The sequence below is a fragment of the Eublepharis macularius genome, chromosome 14, assembly GCF_028583425.1.
Source record: "Eublepharis macularius isolate TG4126 chromosome 14, MPM_Emac_v1.0, whole genome shotgun sequence".
Classification (NCBI taxonomy): domain Eukaryota; kingdom Metazoa; phylum Chordata; class Lepidosauria; order Squamata; family Eublepharidae; genus Eublepharis; species Eublepharis macularius.
Genome location: NC_072803.1, coordinates 20657983 through 20672714, shown reverse-complemented (window position 1 = coordinate 20672714; position 14732 = coordinate 20657983). Strand labels below are relative to the sequence as shown.

The 14732-nt window shown below is 47.2% G+C and overlaps 1 protein-coding gene across 1 annotated transcript in view; it reads right to left on the bottom strand.

The window, feature by feature from the left end:
- PKNOX2 (PBX/knotted 1 homeobox 2) overlaps nt 1-14732 on the bottom strand; it is a 370783-nt gene that overhangs the window by 143098 nt on the left and 212953 nt on the right. The window contains exon 5 of the mRNA XM_054997769.1: nt 13643-13751. Within this exon, the coding sequence (XP_054853744.1) occupies nt 13643-13729 (87 nt within the window). The 5' untranslated portion in view covers nt 13730-13751. The remainder of the gene's footprint in view (nt 1-13642; nt 13752-14732) is intronic.

Here is a 14732-nt window from a genome sequence, read left to right as displayed (position 1 = left end):
CCTGGCTGCAGTGGATTCCCTCTTCTGACCAGTAGCCCTTCTGGGGTTGGGAACCAGCAACCAATCCCACTTGGTGCCCGGCAGCTACCAAGCCACCGTGAGGGAAAGGACATTCTGCCCATGATTCAGAGTCCTCTTTTCATTCCTTGTCTCCAGGACTAGGTTTAAGGCTGCCTCCAGAAATCAAGGAATGGGGCTGAAGCAAGTAACAGTGAGCCCTATTTAGATACTCATTTACAAGAAAGAATCCTGCTCAGGCGATCTATGTTTTTATTGATGGCAGACATGTATATCAACCATTCCAACATCAGTTTAGGTTGAAGAGAACCAGCTCCTGTGATCTAAAATTGTAGCAAGGGGAAAAGCAGCCATAAGAGTAACTCAAAAAGCAGTTCAAATATGTACCTGTATGCTAGATTATTTCACTGCTCCTGCATTGTAAACGTGTGTGTGTGTGAGAGCGTGTGAGACTGAGAGTACTTAGTCAGCTCAGCATTTGCAGTTATATGCATGACAATCATTTTGGTTCTCTCCCAGTTTTGTCCCAGTCAGGCCTTTTCTTCCTTGGTGTTCTTCTTAATTGCCTTGGTTCTAAGACTATAACATCCAGGGAGAAGAGAAGGGCTTCCAGGGTGTCAAGCAAAGCCTCAGCTCATAAAAAATGCTTTTGCCAGTCCCAGGCAAATTAACAGTAGTATGCATTAGAACATGTGCTTGGAAGGCAAGGTAACACATGTGGGACTGGCACTCTTGGACACCTTCAGCAAAAGTAGTTCTGTATTGTTAACAACAGCAACAACAACAGGTTGTACCCTACTAGTCTGCTAAGCTAACTATAAAACAAGGTTTCCACCAAGGACAGCTTGTTGGATTGGAGGAAGGTGCCACACTGAGCTGTGGGAAGTGGCAGGATACAACCCAATATTTAAAAAAAAACTGAGCAAAGACTTGTCCATTCACTTACCTGCTCCATAGAAGTGATTAGAGAAACCCCGGTGTGCATGTGCGGGGGGGGGGGCACATTTACCACTGTTTGATTGAATTTGCACATAAAATTAAGTCAGTAAGAAGGGTTCTAAGGCCAGCCTTTACCCTTCCTCTGGTTATGCATCATCCCCTGTACTGGGACAGCCACTATATTCTTTTTTGTCCCTGTGAAAATTACACTGATCCGCCCTGAGCCTGCTTGCGGGGAGGGCGGAATACAAATACGATAAAATAAATAAAAATAAATAAAAATAAATTTGGGGCTTTGGGGGATGCCTTGTTAAAACTTCAGGCTTCTCCACACTGGGCTTTTGATGCACCTTGGCTTCTTAGCTACACTGGGTTTCCCCCATCCTTACAGGCAGTGTCACTTGTTAGTTGTTGCTCTCCTGGCTTTTCTTCAAGTTTGTCTCAAGTTTTCTTCAAACCAGGTGGTCTGAAAAAACATCGGGGGAAACTTTAAAAAGAAATGGGAGAGCAATGACTGGCAAATGATACTTTCAGTAAAGGCGGGGGGGGGGGAACCAACATCATTAAGAAGCAGAGCTGCATCAAAACCCCAGTGTGGAAAAGCCTTAGCAAGTATTGCTAGAGCTGCTCTTCAGAGTTTAGCTCCCTCCCCAAAATCTCTAGAAGTTACATTTCTGAGCGGTGATGTATCTAAGACACCACGCAGTGCACAGCCGGTTAGTTCACACACTTTGGATGCCGAGATATATTTTGATCTGTGATATAGCACATTATGTGACAATTATGCAACACACACCCACACTTTTAACCAAAAGAACAACCTTGGCATTTTAAATCCACAAGGGACAGGCTACTGTAGAGTAAACATGGCAAAGGACAGAAGAGAACCTTTGTCCAGGGTTGGCATCTTTGTGGCCAGTTGCTAAGAACCCAGAACGGCTTGCCACAAACCCCTCATTCAGCCATGCTACCATTGCCACACAGCTGTCCATAGTGAGAAGAAACCATTTCTCCTTGGGTAAGTGGGTGGCAGCAATGGTGGTTGGCTCTCTGGGTGAGCGAGCCAAAGTGGGGAGTGGCAGAGGGCTCCCATGGTGTCTTGCGGAGGGGCCTCTAAAACCTGGAACCAGCCAGGCCTTTGGCAAAGCTGAAAAGGGGAAGGCACTCCAGCAGTAATCTCTTGTTTGAGAATAAGGGTGTTATAAGCACAGTTCTGTTTTCATCTGTGAAACATTGGAAGGTATGGTTTGTTTTCCTTTTTTATTTGAAGATTATTAGGGTTTTTCTTTTTATAGCTACCATCTTAAGAGAGAGAAGGTGGGGGTGGCACTTTACAATGACAACTAATTGGGGGCAGAAGGCAATGAAAGAACAGAGGGTACGGCAGAGAAGGGAAGAAAATTGTGGCAAGCAATGAAAAGATGATGTATATGAATGTCCGAACAATTCTGCATATTCAGACCAAATGTTAAGATATTGGCTTGGATCCACCAGACTGTTTCCATGGATGAATTTATGCCTAAAATGATCCTGGAAATGCTGTTCCTGGGGGTCCCTCCACCTGTGGAAATATTTTGGCTGGTCCAAGCCATTTCATTTTTTATTCTTTTCTATTAAACACAACTCTTACATTAACTGCAAGTTCTAATTCTGCTTTGGTTCTTCTGACTGTGACAATTATAGTGTGAATTTGACCAAGATGATAACATTTTGATAAAACAATGTTACCTATTACTTTATTGTAAAAATATTGCAAGATTCTAATATATAATAGGCATAACTTATAACTGCAGGCCTTTTAAACCACAAAGTGCAGCTACATTGCCAGCTTCTATCTTCCCTACTCACAGTCTGTCCCCCCCAATGAGAGCTAGAATTCTCGCCTTTCCAGCCCTCTAAAAAACTTCTAGAATCAAGGGAATTGGAAAACCCTGTGTAAATAAGAAATATCCCTGGTATGAGAACTTGATCATGCAGGCTCAATATTTGTTTTCTCCAAATAAATCAAAAATAAAGTGAATGTCTGTGAAGAGTCAGAGCTAGGATAAAGTGGAGCAGCTCTTTTTCATTGGGAAGGATACCTTGGCCACATTTGGTAGGATTTGCTAGACTTAAGTTCCCTTTATGTGATCAGTTATACTAGAAAAACAAAAGCTGGATTCCTTTTTGCCGCTGTTTGGTGTCCACTTTTCAAAGGTGACAGAGACCGACTATTCTCTGTTGTGACTGCCGCTGAGAGGTCTACAGTGACTTGTGAACGGTCCTAGGGAGGCAGCAAGCGTTGCTGTCTCAGGATGATAAATGTGGGACTTGTGAATCTTTATGTAACTACAACTCCTTAAGCAAGATTCCACATGACTTTTTCTCCCAGCACTCCCAACAAGCCTATTATTTGTTGCTTGCTACTGGAGTTGTGGCTATAGAGCTGAATGTGAGTCAGACTTTCTCACAAGGCTGAGTTTCATGCGGGGGGACAGTGAGGACTAGCTCCCCTGTAAATTTGGTGGATTTAGGACCTTGGGGAGGTCAGTTTGAAGCCCCTCAAAGTAGTTGCCAGCAGCCACTCCAGTTTTTACTATTGTGAAGAGAAATGACAGGAAGGGGGGACCCGTGGATCATGCCTTTCCCGGGGTTCAGTCTCCCTGAAACTTGAGGGGTCTTTAGAGGACAGTGAAGACTAGCTCCCCTGCAAATTTGGTGGATTTTGCTTGAAAAATGCCACCCTTATCCAGATTAAAAGTGAAACAGTTTGAGTGTAAGCTGGATCTAATGGCAGAAAGAGGGGAGAGGGAAGCGGAAGCCGCTCAAAATAGATGCTCTGCAATGGCAACTCACTGATTATGACTATGGACACTTGCAACTGCGACTACACCAGTTACCCGACACGTGCACGGACTGGGGCTACAGGATACATGTTCATCAGGAGTAAAATGGACACGGGCAGAAAGGAACAGACGTGATTCTAGACACTTGCATGACCTCGTGTAATTTGTCTCATCTAGTTTGGCTGTCAGGTGTGATTAAGTCCAGCACAGCAACCTTTATTGGCATAAATAATACAGACGAAACAGAAGAAATGTTGTGGAATAAATTCATAGGGCAGCACAATCGGGTCCCCAGACAGCAAAATTATCTCAGGATACAGCACAGTCATAGGATTAAGTCACAAGGAGGCAAACTTTCTTCTGTGATCATCACATGGTGAACATTCCTCTGGGATTTAACAGCACATGGGGAAGTGTGAATTATTACACATTCTGGAGGCTCAAACGTTGAGAAAACCCCGAAATTATAACAATAATTTGAGTTTGACCTGTATTCCTGGAGATTTGGGGACAGAGCTGGGGGAGGGTGGATTTGTGGGAGGCGAGGGAACTCAGTACGGATGCAGTGCCATAGAGTCTACCAAAGTGGCCATTTTCTCCAGGGGGACTGATTTCTATAGCCTGGAGATTAGCTCTAATTCCAGGAGAGCTTCAGGCCCCACCTGGAAGTTGACAACTCTGCCTTGCCAGTCAGTGGCTCAAATATTAGTGGACTAGGAGCTTCGTCCAAGATCTGCTTGGTGTCACATAGGTATGTGTCACCATTCACTGAGGGACTACAGCTGTCTTCTTTTATAGGCTGATATCTTTTACAGTTCTCCAAGGAAAGCATTAGCCTGGGAATGCAGCAGTCTCTCATTTCAGCTGGCAAGCTTCCAGCTCCCCTCCTGTGATCCATTTCCTCACAAGAAATATAAATGCCAACTTTAGAAAGCCCTTTTGCTCCCACCCGTGCTAAGAAAGAAACTGCCTAGTGGAAAACAAAGATGCAATTTAAAAGTGTAAAAGACACAGTGACTTCAGCTACCTGATTGGCAGAAAGGTGGGACGGGGAGGGGGAGGAATAAGTAAAGACCTTTGAGCCTCATTCTTGGGTGCACATGAGAACACTCTTAACATGGAACAGAAAGTTGAAGAGAACCACTGTGGCTGGCAAGTTAGAGTCCAGCCAAGTAGGCTTTGTAGATTCAGTGGCATTCTGGTTTTTGTGAGTTCCAAGAATTAGCAAGGAGAGAGCTAAAGAGCAACAGGGTCTTCTGCTGAAGGAGCAGCTATTGGCTGCCAATCTAAAATAGCTGCTTCTTTTCTCTTAGCCTCACACAACTACCAGTTTTATATTCACGCTATAGAAGTGGGAAAGACAAAAACTAATTTAAGCTTCATGTGTGAAAACAGACAGCCTTTCAGAATTTGTGTGGATCAAAAATAGGAAATGATGATGAATTCTGTGGCACCCCAAATTTGTATTGGTTTGGGGGCAGGCGGGCTCTGTTTTAGAAAAAAAAAACCCACCCCTACCCAAACTGGAGCCCCAGGGTTATGGAATGTCTTGTGAAGTCCCAGAAAGCTGCTAAACTTTGCTGAACCAGTGGCTGAGGCTTCCAAGTATGACAGGTATGTTGCCATCATAAGTGTATGCACTTGCATTTATATCCCACTTTTTCTTCCTAATGGGGATCCAAAGCAGTTCAGAATATCATTCTTCCATCCTCCATTTTTTCTCAACAACAACCACCCTGAGAGGCAGGTGACTAGCTCAAGGTCACCCAGCACATGGGGATTCAAACCTGGGTCTTCCAGGGTCCTAATCCAACACTCTGTCCACTATGCCATGCTGGCTCTCTCCATGTCATGAAAGAGAGTAAGAGCATTGTCAACATCTCAGTATACCTGGGCTACATTTGAGTACCTGTTTTGGATTGCAGAATCCCATTCTGGATTTGTGGCTTCTCCAACCTCTGCTAAATTCCGCCCTGAGCCTGCTTGTGGGGAGGGCGGAATATAAATACGATAAAATAAATAAATAAATAAATAAAACATTTTGCCCAGTAGTTCTGCCCTTCCCTATTAAAAAACTACCAGTACACTGATGTTGATGGTGTATGCACACTCAGCATTCCACACGGGTATGGACCATAGGCAGCTGCCTTGGAATAACTGAGAGTTTTTACCCTGATAACGGAGTTTGGTCTGCTCTGATTGGCAGTGGTTGTCCAAAGTGTCAGGAAGAGAAGCACCTCTGCAAGCATCTTCTACTTGACATCCTTTAACTGCACAGGACTCAAACCAAAGCTGGGATCTTCTGCATACAGAACAGATGCTCTTCTCTGTGTGTGTATATATGTTTTTACTGTGGGTGTATTCTTCTGGGACCTCTCCAGTGTAATATGTTTTTTTAGTTTTAATATCTAATATATTTTTTAAAAAATGCTGGAAACCACTTCAGGCCTCGTTCAAGGGAGAGGTGGTCTAAAAGTTTTCAAAAATTATTTTAAAAAATATAACCCTTCCCCAGCATCAATGAAGTTGCCATGCGCTGAGTCTGACCGCTGGCCCATCTCATCTGTTAGTTCTGACTGGCAGCAGTTCTCCAGGTCCTCAGACAGAGAGATCTTCCTCATTCCTGATCACCACAATCTTTTATCTTGAAATGCTGAAAATTCACCCGGTGCTGAATCTCTAAATTTTTTGGTGCCAGGTGAAAACCTTCCTTTTTAATTTCAGCTTTTTGTTGATGTGCGTTTTGGCTGACTGCCAAGTATTTTACCCACATTGCCTTTAATAGTTTAACACCTTTTTATATTTTAACATCTGTTGCTGTTTGAACCATTTTTTATTACTGTGATGGCTGAGGAAATTTTGTACTTAAATACTTTCGTGCTTTGGATGTTGATTTTATTTGTTAGTGTTTATGCTGCTGACAGTTGTTATCTTTTATCATTTCACTAATTATTTGATTTTAAAAAAATTATTATGGTTTTAGGTTGTTAAGGGAAATCTGTAAGCTAGCTATGGAAATGTTTAGATGCACTTATAGGATAATTAAAATAAAATAAAATAAAATATTCCATACCAAGTCTTCATGACCTTTAAACCAAAACAGCTTAACAGTCAAATGATATGAAGCATTTCCACTTGGAGGTCACAAGGTGTTGTTTGTGTTCTTTCTCTCCCAGTTAGCCTCTTGTCAGAAAACCTTAACTACTTCTTTGGTGACAGAAACTCCAATTCTCCCTTCATCTCCCACCCAAGACAACACCAGTGAGAACAACTATTAGCTATGGAACTTACCCTTACATTAATTACATATTTTGGCAGACTGAAAAAATAAACAAAGAAGACATTTCCAACTATCCTTAGACATACTGGAGACTAACAGGAGAGAGGGATTTAACTTTCTAAAATCACTGAGACGTCATTGAAAATCCTCCCCCCATTAATACATTTGTATAATAAATGTGTAGATATTATTTCCCTTTCATTTGTTTTCAGTCCTGTTAGAAGTAAAATTTTACCTGTTCCCTCTCTCATTCCCAACTCATTCTCTTGCATGTGTCTCTCTCTACCTTACACAGGGACGCTCAAGTGAAAGATAACAGAGTTGCGCTTACCGTAACTACTGTTCATTGACGTCTTCTGTGCAGACACACATGGGACTGCGCCTGTGCAGGCCTGCCGACCGGATTTTTCTTTCTAGCAAAACGTCCACTAGGGGGCGCACGTCCGACCCAATGCGCATGCGCAGCCGTTTCCCGCCCGAGCGACATTGGGCGACGTCGCCCCCTTTCCCCTCAGTTTCTCCTTTGCCGCCGAATGCCTTCACATTATCTGGAAGAACACAGCGGGGTAGGAGGGAGGGTTGTGTGTCTGCACAGAAGACGTCAATGAACAGTAGTTACGGTAAGCGCAACTCTGTTTTCACTGTCCGTCTTCTGTGCAGCCCCACGTGGGAGACTCACAAGCCACTTACCCAGGAGGCGGGCATGTGTTCTCACCGAAAAAGAGACTGAAGCACTGCATTACCAACAGCAGCCTCTTTCCTTTCCCACACATCTAGTGCGTAATGTTTAGCGAACGTGTCAGAAGACGATCACATTGCAGCCCTGCAGATGTCTTGCAAGGGCACGCCCCTAAGGAAGGCCGCCAAAGCAGCCTGTGCTCTGGTGGAATGAGCTTTTAGTTCCAAGGGGCAAGGTAACTGAGCATGCGAGTAGCAGGCTCTAACAGCTTGAGTGACCCAACGTGAAATTGACTGGGCTGTAGCAGCCTTTCCCTTCCTGGGCCCATAATAGCACACAAACAGTTGTTTGGCACTCCTAAACTGTGATGTACTTTGGAGGTAAAATAAAATAGCCCTTCTCACATCCAAAGAATGTAAGGCCCTTTCAGAGTTATCAGAAGGGTCAGGAAAAAAGATAGGTAGGACAATGTCCTGCGAGGTGTGAAATTGCGTGGACACTTTGGGTCTAAAACGAAGGTCAGGTCTCAGCACCACCTTATTCTGATGGACCTTCAAAAAGGGAGGGTCCCACCTCAGTGCAGCCAGCTCGCTAACCCTATGGGCAGACGTAATGGCTATCAAAAAGGCCACCTTACAGAATAACCATTTCAAATCACAGGTGGCCAGTGGTTCAAAAGGTGATTTCATAAGCCCCGCCAATACTACTTGTAGTGACCATTGGGGAACAATTTCCTTGACCTGTGGAAACATATTGTACAACCCTTTCAAAAAAGACTTCGACAAACTGTGGGAGAACACCGTCTTCCCATCTATTTTAGGGTGGAAGGCTGAAATGGCAGCCAAATAAACTTTAATAGAGGAATTAGAGAGTCCCCCGTCCTTTAGGGACAGGAGGAACTCAAACACAGAAGACAACTGGCAATCCCAAACATTAACTTCGTTGTCAGCAGCCCAGGCCTCAAAACGCTTCCATTTAGCTGCGTATGACCTGCGAGTGGTGTCCCTACGGGCATTCAGCAAAATTTCAGCTACCCTGTCAGACATCCCCTCCGTCCCCGAATGTGCCGAGCAGTGAGGTTGAGTTTGGGTAGGTCATGATACCAAACCCCTTGGTCGGACAGAAGGTCCGGGTTCAGTGCGAACCGATAATATGACCCCTGCGAAAGCTGCATGACATGTTGGAACCATGCTTGTCTGGGCCAGAAGGGGGCCACTAGGATTAAGTGCGGCCCATCCCTCTGGATTTTGCTGACGACTCGAGACAGCAGTGGGAACGGAGGGAAGGCATAAAACAGGTGCCCTGTCCAGCGTATCTGGAACGCGTCCCCTAGGGAGCGGCGACCTAGCCCTCCCCTGGAGCAGAATTGCGGGGCCTTCTTGTTGGCCTCTGCCGCAAAGAGGTCTACGTCTGGGAACCCCCAGTCCAAAAAGATGGCGTTCAGGTAACTGTCTGCTACGGTCCATTCATAGCTGTCGAATCGCATCCGACTCAGCGTGTCCGCAATGACATTGGTGGTGCCGGGAATATGGACCGCCTGAATGAACACGCCCCTGTCCATGGCCCAGTTCCAGATCCGAACGGCCTCGTCGCAGAGGGCCTTGGATGTAGTGCCCCCTTGCTTGTTCAGGTAGAACATCGTGGTGCAATTGTCTGTGAGCACCTGAACTGCTTTCTGCTGCAGCGTGTCTGCGAAAGCGATAAGGGCATAACGGACCGCTCTCAATTCTAGCAGGTTAATATGATCTGTCCTTTCCTGCTCTGACCAAACCCCATGTGCCCTCAGGGCACCACACTGGGCTCCCCATCCTACCATGGAGGCATCAGTGGAGATTGTGATCTCGGTTTGGATGGACCCAAACGCAACACCCCCAAGGAGGTTAGTCTCATCGAGCCACCATCGTAAGGCCCGGATAATCCCTCTGGGGATGGAATACTGTTTATTCTGGGAATCGTGCTCAAAATCATGAACCGATAGGAACCACAGCTGGAGAGGTCGCATGTGCAACCTGGCCATAGGGGTGACAGCTGTAGAAGAGGCCATGTAGCCCAGTAGCCTCTGGATCGCTGTTACGGATTGGAACCTGCACTTAGAAAAAAGGTTCACCATCCTGCCAATCTTCAAAGCACGCTCCCTGGGGAGAAAACCTCTATTTACGCCACCGTCCAGTTCCATACCGATAAACAGTATCCGTCTGGACGGGGTAAGGTTAGACTTTTGTAAGTTAACCAAAAGCCCTAATCTGGAGCAGGTGAGCATCACAGTATGAATCTGGGCCAGGAGTGCATTAGCAGAGGGTGCTGCCAGAAGCCAATCGTCAAGGTAGGGATAGATGGTACAACCCCGTTCCCTCAAATAAGCCACTACCACAGCCATACACTTAGAAAAAACTCGTGGGGCTGTTGAGAGACCAAAGGGAAGCACTTGGTAATGGTAGGCCTTATTGTTACATAGAAACCTAAGGTACTTCCAATGATCAGGATGGATGGCAATATGAAAATATGCATCCTTGAGGTCCAGGACAGCGAACCACATGTCCTCGGGCATTAACTGGAGGACCGTGTTCAAGGTAAGCATCCTGAACCTCTTGACGAGAACGAATTTATTCAGTTCCCGTAGGTCCAAGATGGGTCGTACCCCTCCATCTTTCTTGTCTACCAAGAACATCCTGGAACAAAAACCTAAGGGGGGGTCTTGAGGGAGCACCTCCCGCACAGCCCCTTTCTCTAGCAGTGCTACAACCTCAGCCTGTAAGTTATGAGAAGAGGATTGTATTGAGTGGTCAGGAAGAGACAACACTGGGTAAACATCAAACTGAATTTTATATCCAACTGTAACGATTTTAAGAACCCAACCATCGGACGTAATCTCCGCCCATGCAGAGGCAAACTGAGCCAATCTGTTTCCAAACACGACAGACTGTTCGAGCCCTAGTCAGAACTGCTTTGGTTGCGTAGCTGACTCTTTGGTATCGGTGGCATGAGGGCCGCGACGAGGGCGGTAGGTAGGCTTCCGGCGCTGGTAAGAGCCTGGTGGTTGGAATGGCCGGTAGGAACCATAGCGTGGATACGGCTGGTACCGGTGCTGTCGTCCACGATAACCCTGGGCAGGGCGATACTGGCCACGATTCTCGGTGGGTGGTCTGGCCGGGAGAATGCCATAGGATCGGGCTGTAATACGATCCTTGCGCTTCTGCGACAGGTAGTCATCTGCTTTGGTAGAAAACAGGGATTGCCCCTCAAATGGCAGGTTCTCCACCTTATTGCGTGTCTCCACTGGCAACGCAGTTGTGCGGAGCCACGAGTGCCGGCGCAGGACGATGGAAGAAGCCAGTGCCCTCGCAGAGGTGTCAACTGTGTCACGGCCCGCATTTATTTGTTGCCGGGAAAGCCTCAAGGCCTCATCGAGGATCACCTTCGCCAACACTCTCTGGTCTGCTGGGAGTTTCTCCAGGAAGGCCGCCATGCGGTTCCAAAGGAATATCTGATACGCCCCCATGATGGCTGAATAGTTGGAGATTTTCAGCGTGAGGGCAGCAGAAGAGTATAGCTTCTTGCCCAAAGAATCCAACTTCCTGCTCTCCTTGTCAATGGGCACCGCATAGGACCCCTGGCGTTGGCGGGTCTGCATTTCCTCTGTAATGAGGGAAGAAGGAGGCGGGTGCGCAAAGAGGTATGCACAAACATCATCCCGTGTCTTGTACAGGGCCTCCAGCTTGCGGGACGTCGCGTACACAGAGGCCGGCTTCTCACAGATGTTGTGGATGATCTCCACCAAGCCTTCAGTGAATGGGAAGGCAATAGTTGGAGGGTTCCCGGACTGGACATATTGAAGAATTTTGTCCTTTGGCTTAGGATCTACGGCCGATATCTCGATGTCGAGAGAACGGGCCATCCTGACCATCTGCTCAGAGTAGAGTCGGTAGTCCTCAGATGGCGACACACGACCGGTCCCAATGATGACGTCATCCGGAGATGGGTCAGATGGAGGACTGGGAACTGGGCCCTGGTAGGGTTCAGCAGGATAGTAAGGTGAACCGTGTCTGGGAGAACCATAGTGGGAGAACTCACTTCGAGTGTCACCCCAACACTCCCTGCCAAATGATGGAGAGCTGGCATACAGGGAACCCTCTCTGTCAAATGCAGCCCGCGGCAGGTGGTAACGCCGGTCCACACGGTCCGCATAATCACCCTCATGCCACTGCTGGGCCGGAGGTGGCGCGTCGGGCAGATCACCATCATCATCAGACGAGTGGTGCAGCGGAGGCGACAGGTGCGGCGACGGAGTCAAAGGCCTCTCCCAGAGGACCTCATCTGTTTGGACCGAAGCCGATTGACTGTGCTTCGACTTCTTCTTGGACTTTTTGCCGCCCTTGTCAGCCGAAGCCGGATCCGAGCTTCGGTCCCTGCCAATCGAATCCGATGTCTTCGGATCCGACCGAGCGCCCGCCTTCGGAGCGAGGTCGGTGCGCGCCGACTCAGCAGGCTTCGGAACCGATGGAGTCGGAGCCAATGGCGGATCCGATGGTTTGGGAACCGACCCAGCCGGGATGTTCGGTTCCAATGACGCTCTCGGCACCTTCGGAGCCGGCGTGAAGGTCGGTTCCGACCTCGACGGGGACCTGGAACGGTGACGTTTCCGAGTCGGATCCGACGTTGGTGCCAAGGGCCTGCGACCCGACGCGGAACTCGCAGTCCCCTTCGGATCCGGGGTTAACTGCCAGGCTTGGCGACGATCCGGGGAGCGGGAACGCGAAGCGGACGCGGCCTTCTGAGACCCCTTCTCAGGGGGGGTGTCACCCGTCCCACCAGCCGGTGGCGGTCCCTCCGGGGTAACGGGAGCCCCCGAAACCCGCATCGCCCGTCTCCACAGTAAGGCGTTCAGCCTATTAGCCCTCTCAGCCCTGGCCTTCGGGGTGAATCGTTGGCAGTGCTCACACTTCCCGACGATGTGTCCCTCGCCGAGACACTCGAGGCAAACGGCGTGACCGTCCGTCCTTGTCATCTTAGTGGAGCAGTTGGAGCAGCGCTTGAACAGCGACTTCTCAGACATCTTCGTAGGATCCTCACAGGAAAAGTTTCCTCACAAGCAGACAGCTAGATCTTTACCGGTCGGCGGCAAAGAAGAAACTGAGGGGAAAGGGGGCGACGTCGCCCAATGTCGCTCGGGCGGGAAACGGCCGCGCATGTGCATTGGGTCGGACGTGCGCCCCCTAGTGGACGTTTTGCTAGAAAGAAAAATCCGGTCGGCAGGCCTGCGCAGGCGCAGTCCCATGTGGGGCTGCACAGAAGACGGACAGTGAACTTATACTTGTTCTCCCATTGTGGATACACAGGGAGACACAGTACACTTGGATATAAGACCACACAGAAAGTAAGTCACTTGAGCATCCCCGTGTAAGATGTCTTGTGTAGAGAGACTTTCAATCAGGCTTTGTAGTAGTGTCACCAGTTAAACATGCCATTTTGGACATGTCTTTTCTAGAGAAATTTTTGCTTCAACAGTATATTTAAGTAGAATACCAAAGCACAGCTCTTTGCATGCTCAGCAATGTTACTGAACATATACATGCCTCTAGATCACAAAAGGAAGTCTGCCTGCCTAGCTCAGTTTCATACTGTACTTCTCAGCAGCAGATACAGCGAGTATTTATATTTACGTGCACATCCTCCCCTCCTCTTCTGTATCTGCCCAGTTTTGATCAGGCATCTGATGAAGAGAACTTGATTCTCGAAAGCTTATGCTACAATAAAATTGGTTAGTCTTAAAGGTGCTACTGGACTCTTTTTGATTTTGATCCCACACTTCTCATCACCTCCTGCTATAGTCAAAGTGCTCCTTCAAAGGCAGCAGAAGCTGCTGCTGAATGTTTAGAAGGGCAAGTCCCACAACATACTCACCTGCTGGGTCTCTTGATAAGGGGGAGGGGGCACAGTCTGTGTGGCCATCATTGTCAGAGCTGGCGCTGGGGAGACATGTTGCATCATGGGATTGATTCACATCTAGAACCTGTTGGCAGGAGAAAGTTCAACTTGATTAAGGAACCGAAAGAACTCCTCCTTCAAAACGAAACCAAACCTTGAACACAAAGCCAAACCACATCAAACTAACTCCATCAGGAAAGGACAAGAGAAGATGGCAAAGATCTGATGGAGGATTATAAGCAAATTTCTTCTTTGCTCCGATGGGCACAACAAAGCTTCATCTTTGGCTCTTATTATAAAGGTCTGCCCAACAAGGACAACCAAAACATCTGTTTTTCCAGATTACTTGCTCAAGCAAGTTTGATGCTTGCTGCGTTGCCAGTTATGCCAACCGAACAACTCCCCCACCCTTGCAAAAAGGAGAGCTTGCACTGGAATAGTTCAAATTGCCATGACCACAGGAAGAGAAGCTTCCCACAAAGAGGTTACTCCATGGAATGGTACTGCCCACATAGCTCTCTTTTCAAATAGCAACAACATGTTATTTGAGCCATATCCATAGTCTCTCCAGGTGACCATTCATGCTCAGTGAAATCAGTTAAGTTCTCATTTACACACATGGAACAGGCATCAAAACCCAAACACCCACTAAACTACCTTACCACTTCAAACACAGCACTTTACAACTAGGAGTAATTCAAAGATCCACTTGTGATTTATTGGCTGCATTCAGACATTGCAATAAACCATGGTTTGCAAACTGTGGTTTGATCATGCCTTGAAACAGTTGTGACATTCACATGTAAACAGGTGAACACTTTTTTGGACACCAAAGTATCAAAACAAGGTTTGCAGCCCGTTTGTTAACCACTGTAGGAATTACAATTTGTTGAGATTTCTGAATTCACAAGCCACAGTTTGTTGAGTAGTCCCATCCCTTACATAAAGGGGAGACTGCCATAGAGGGAAGATATCTTCCCTGCTAGGATGCGGGAGGTGGAATAAAGGAGACAAACGAGAATTTATGCAGGAAACAGGACTTACTAAGAGCAGATTTCGTTGCACA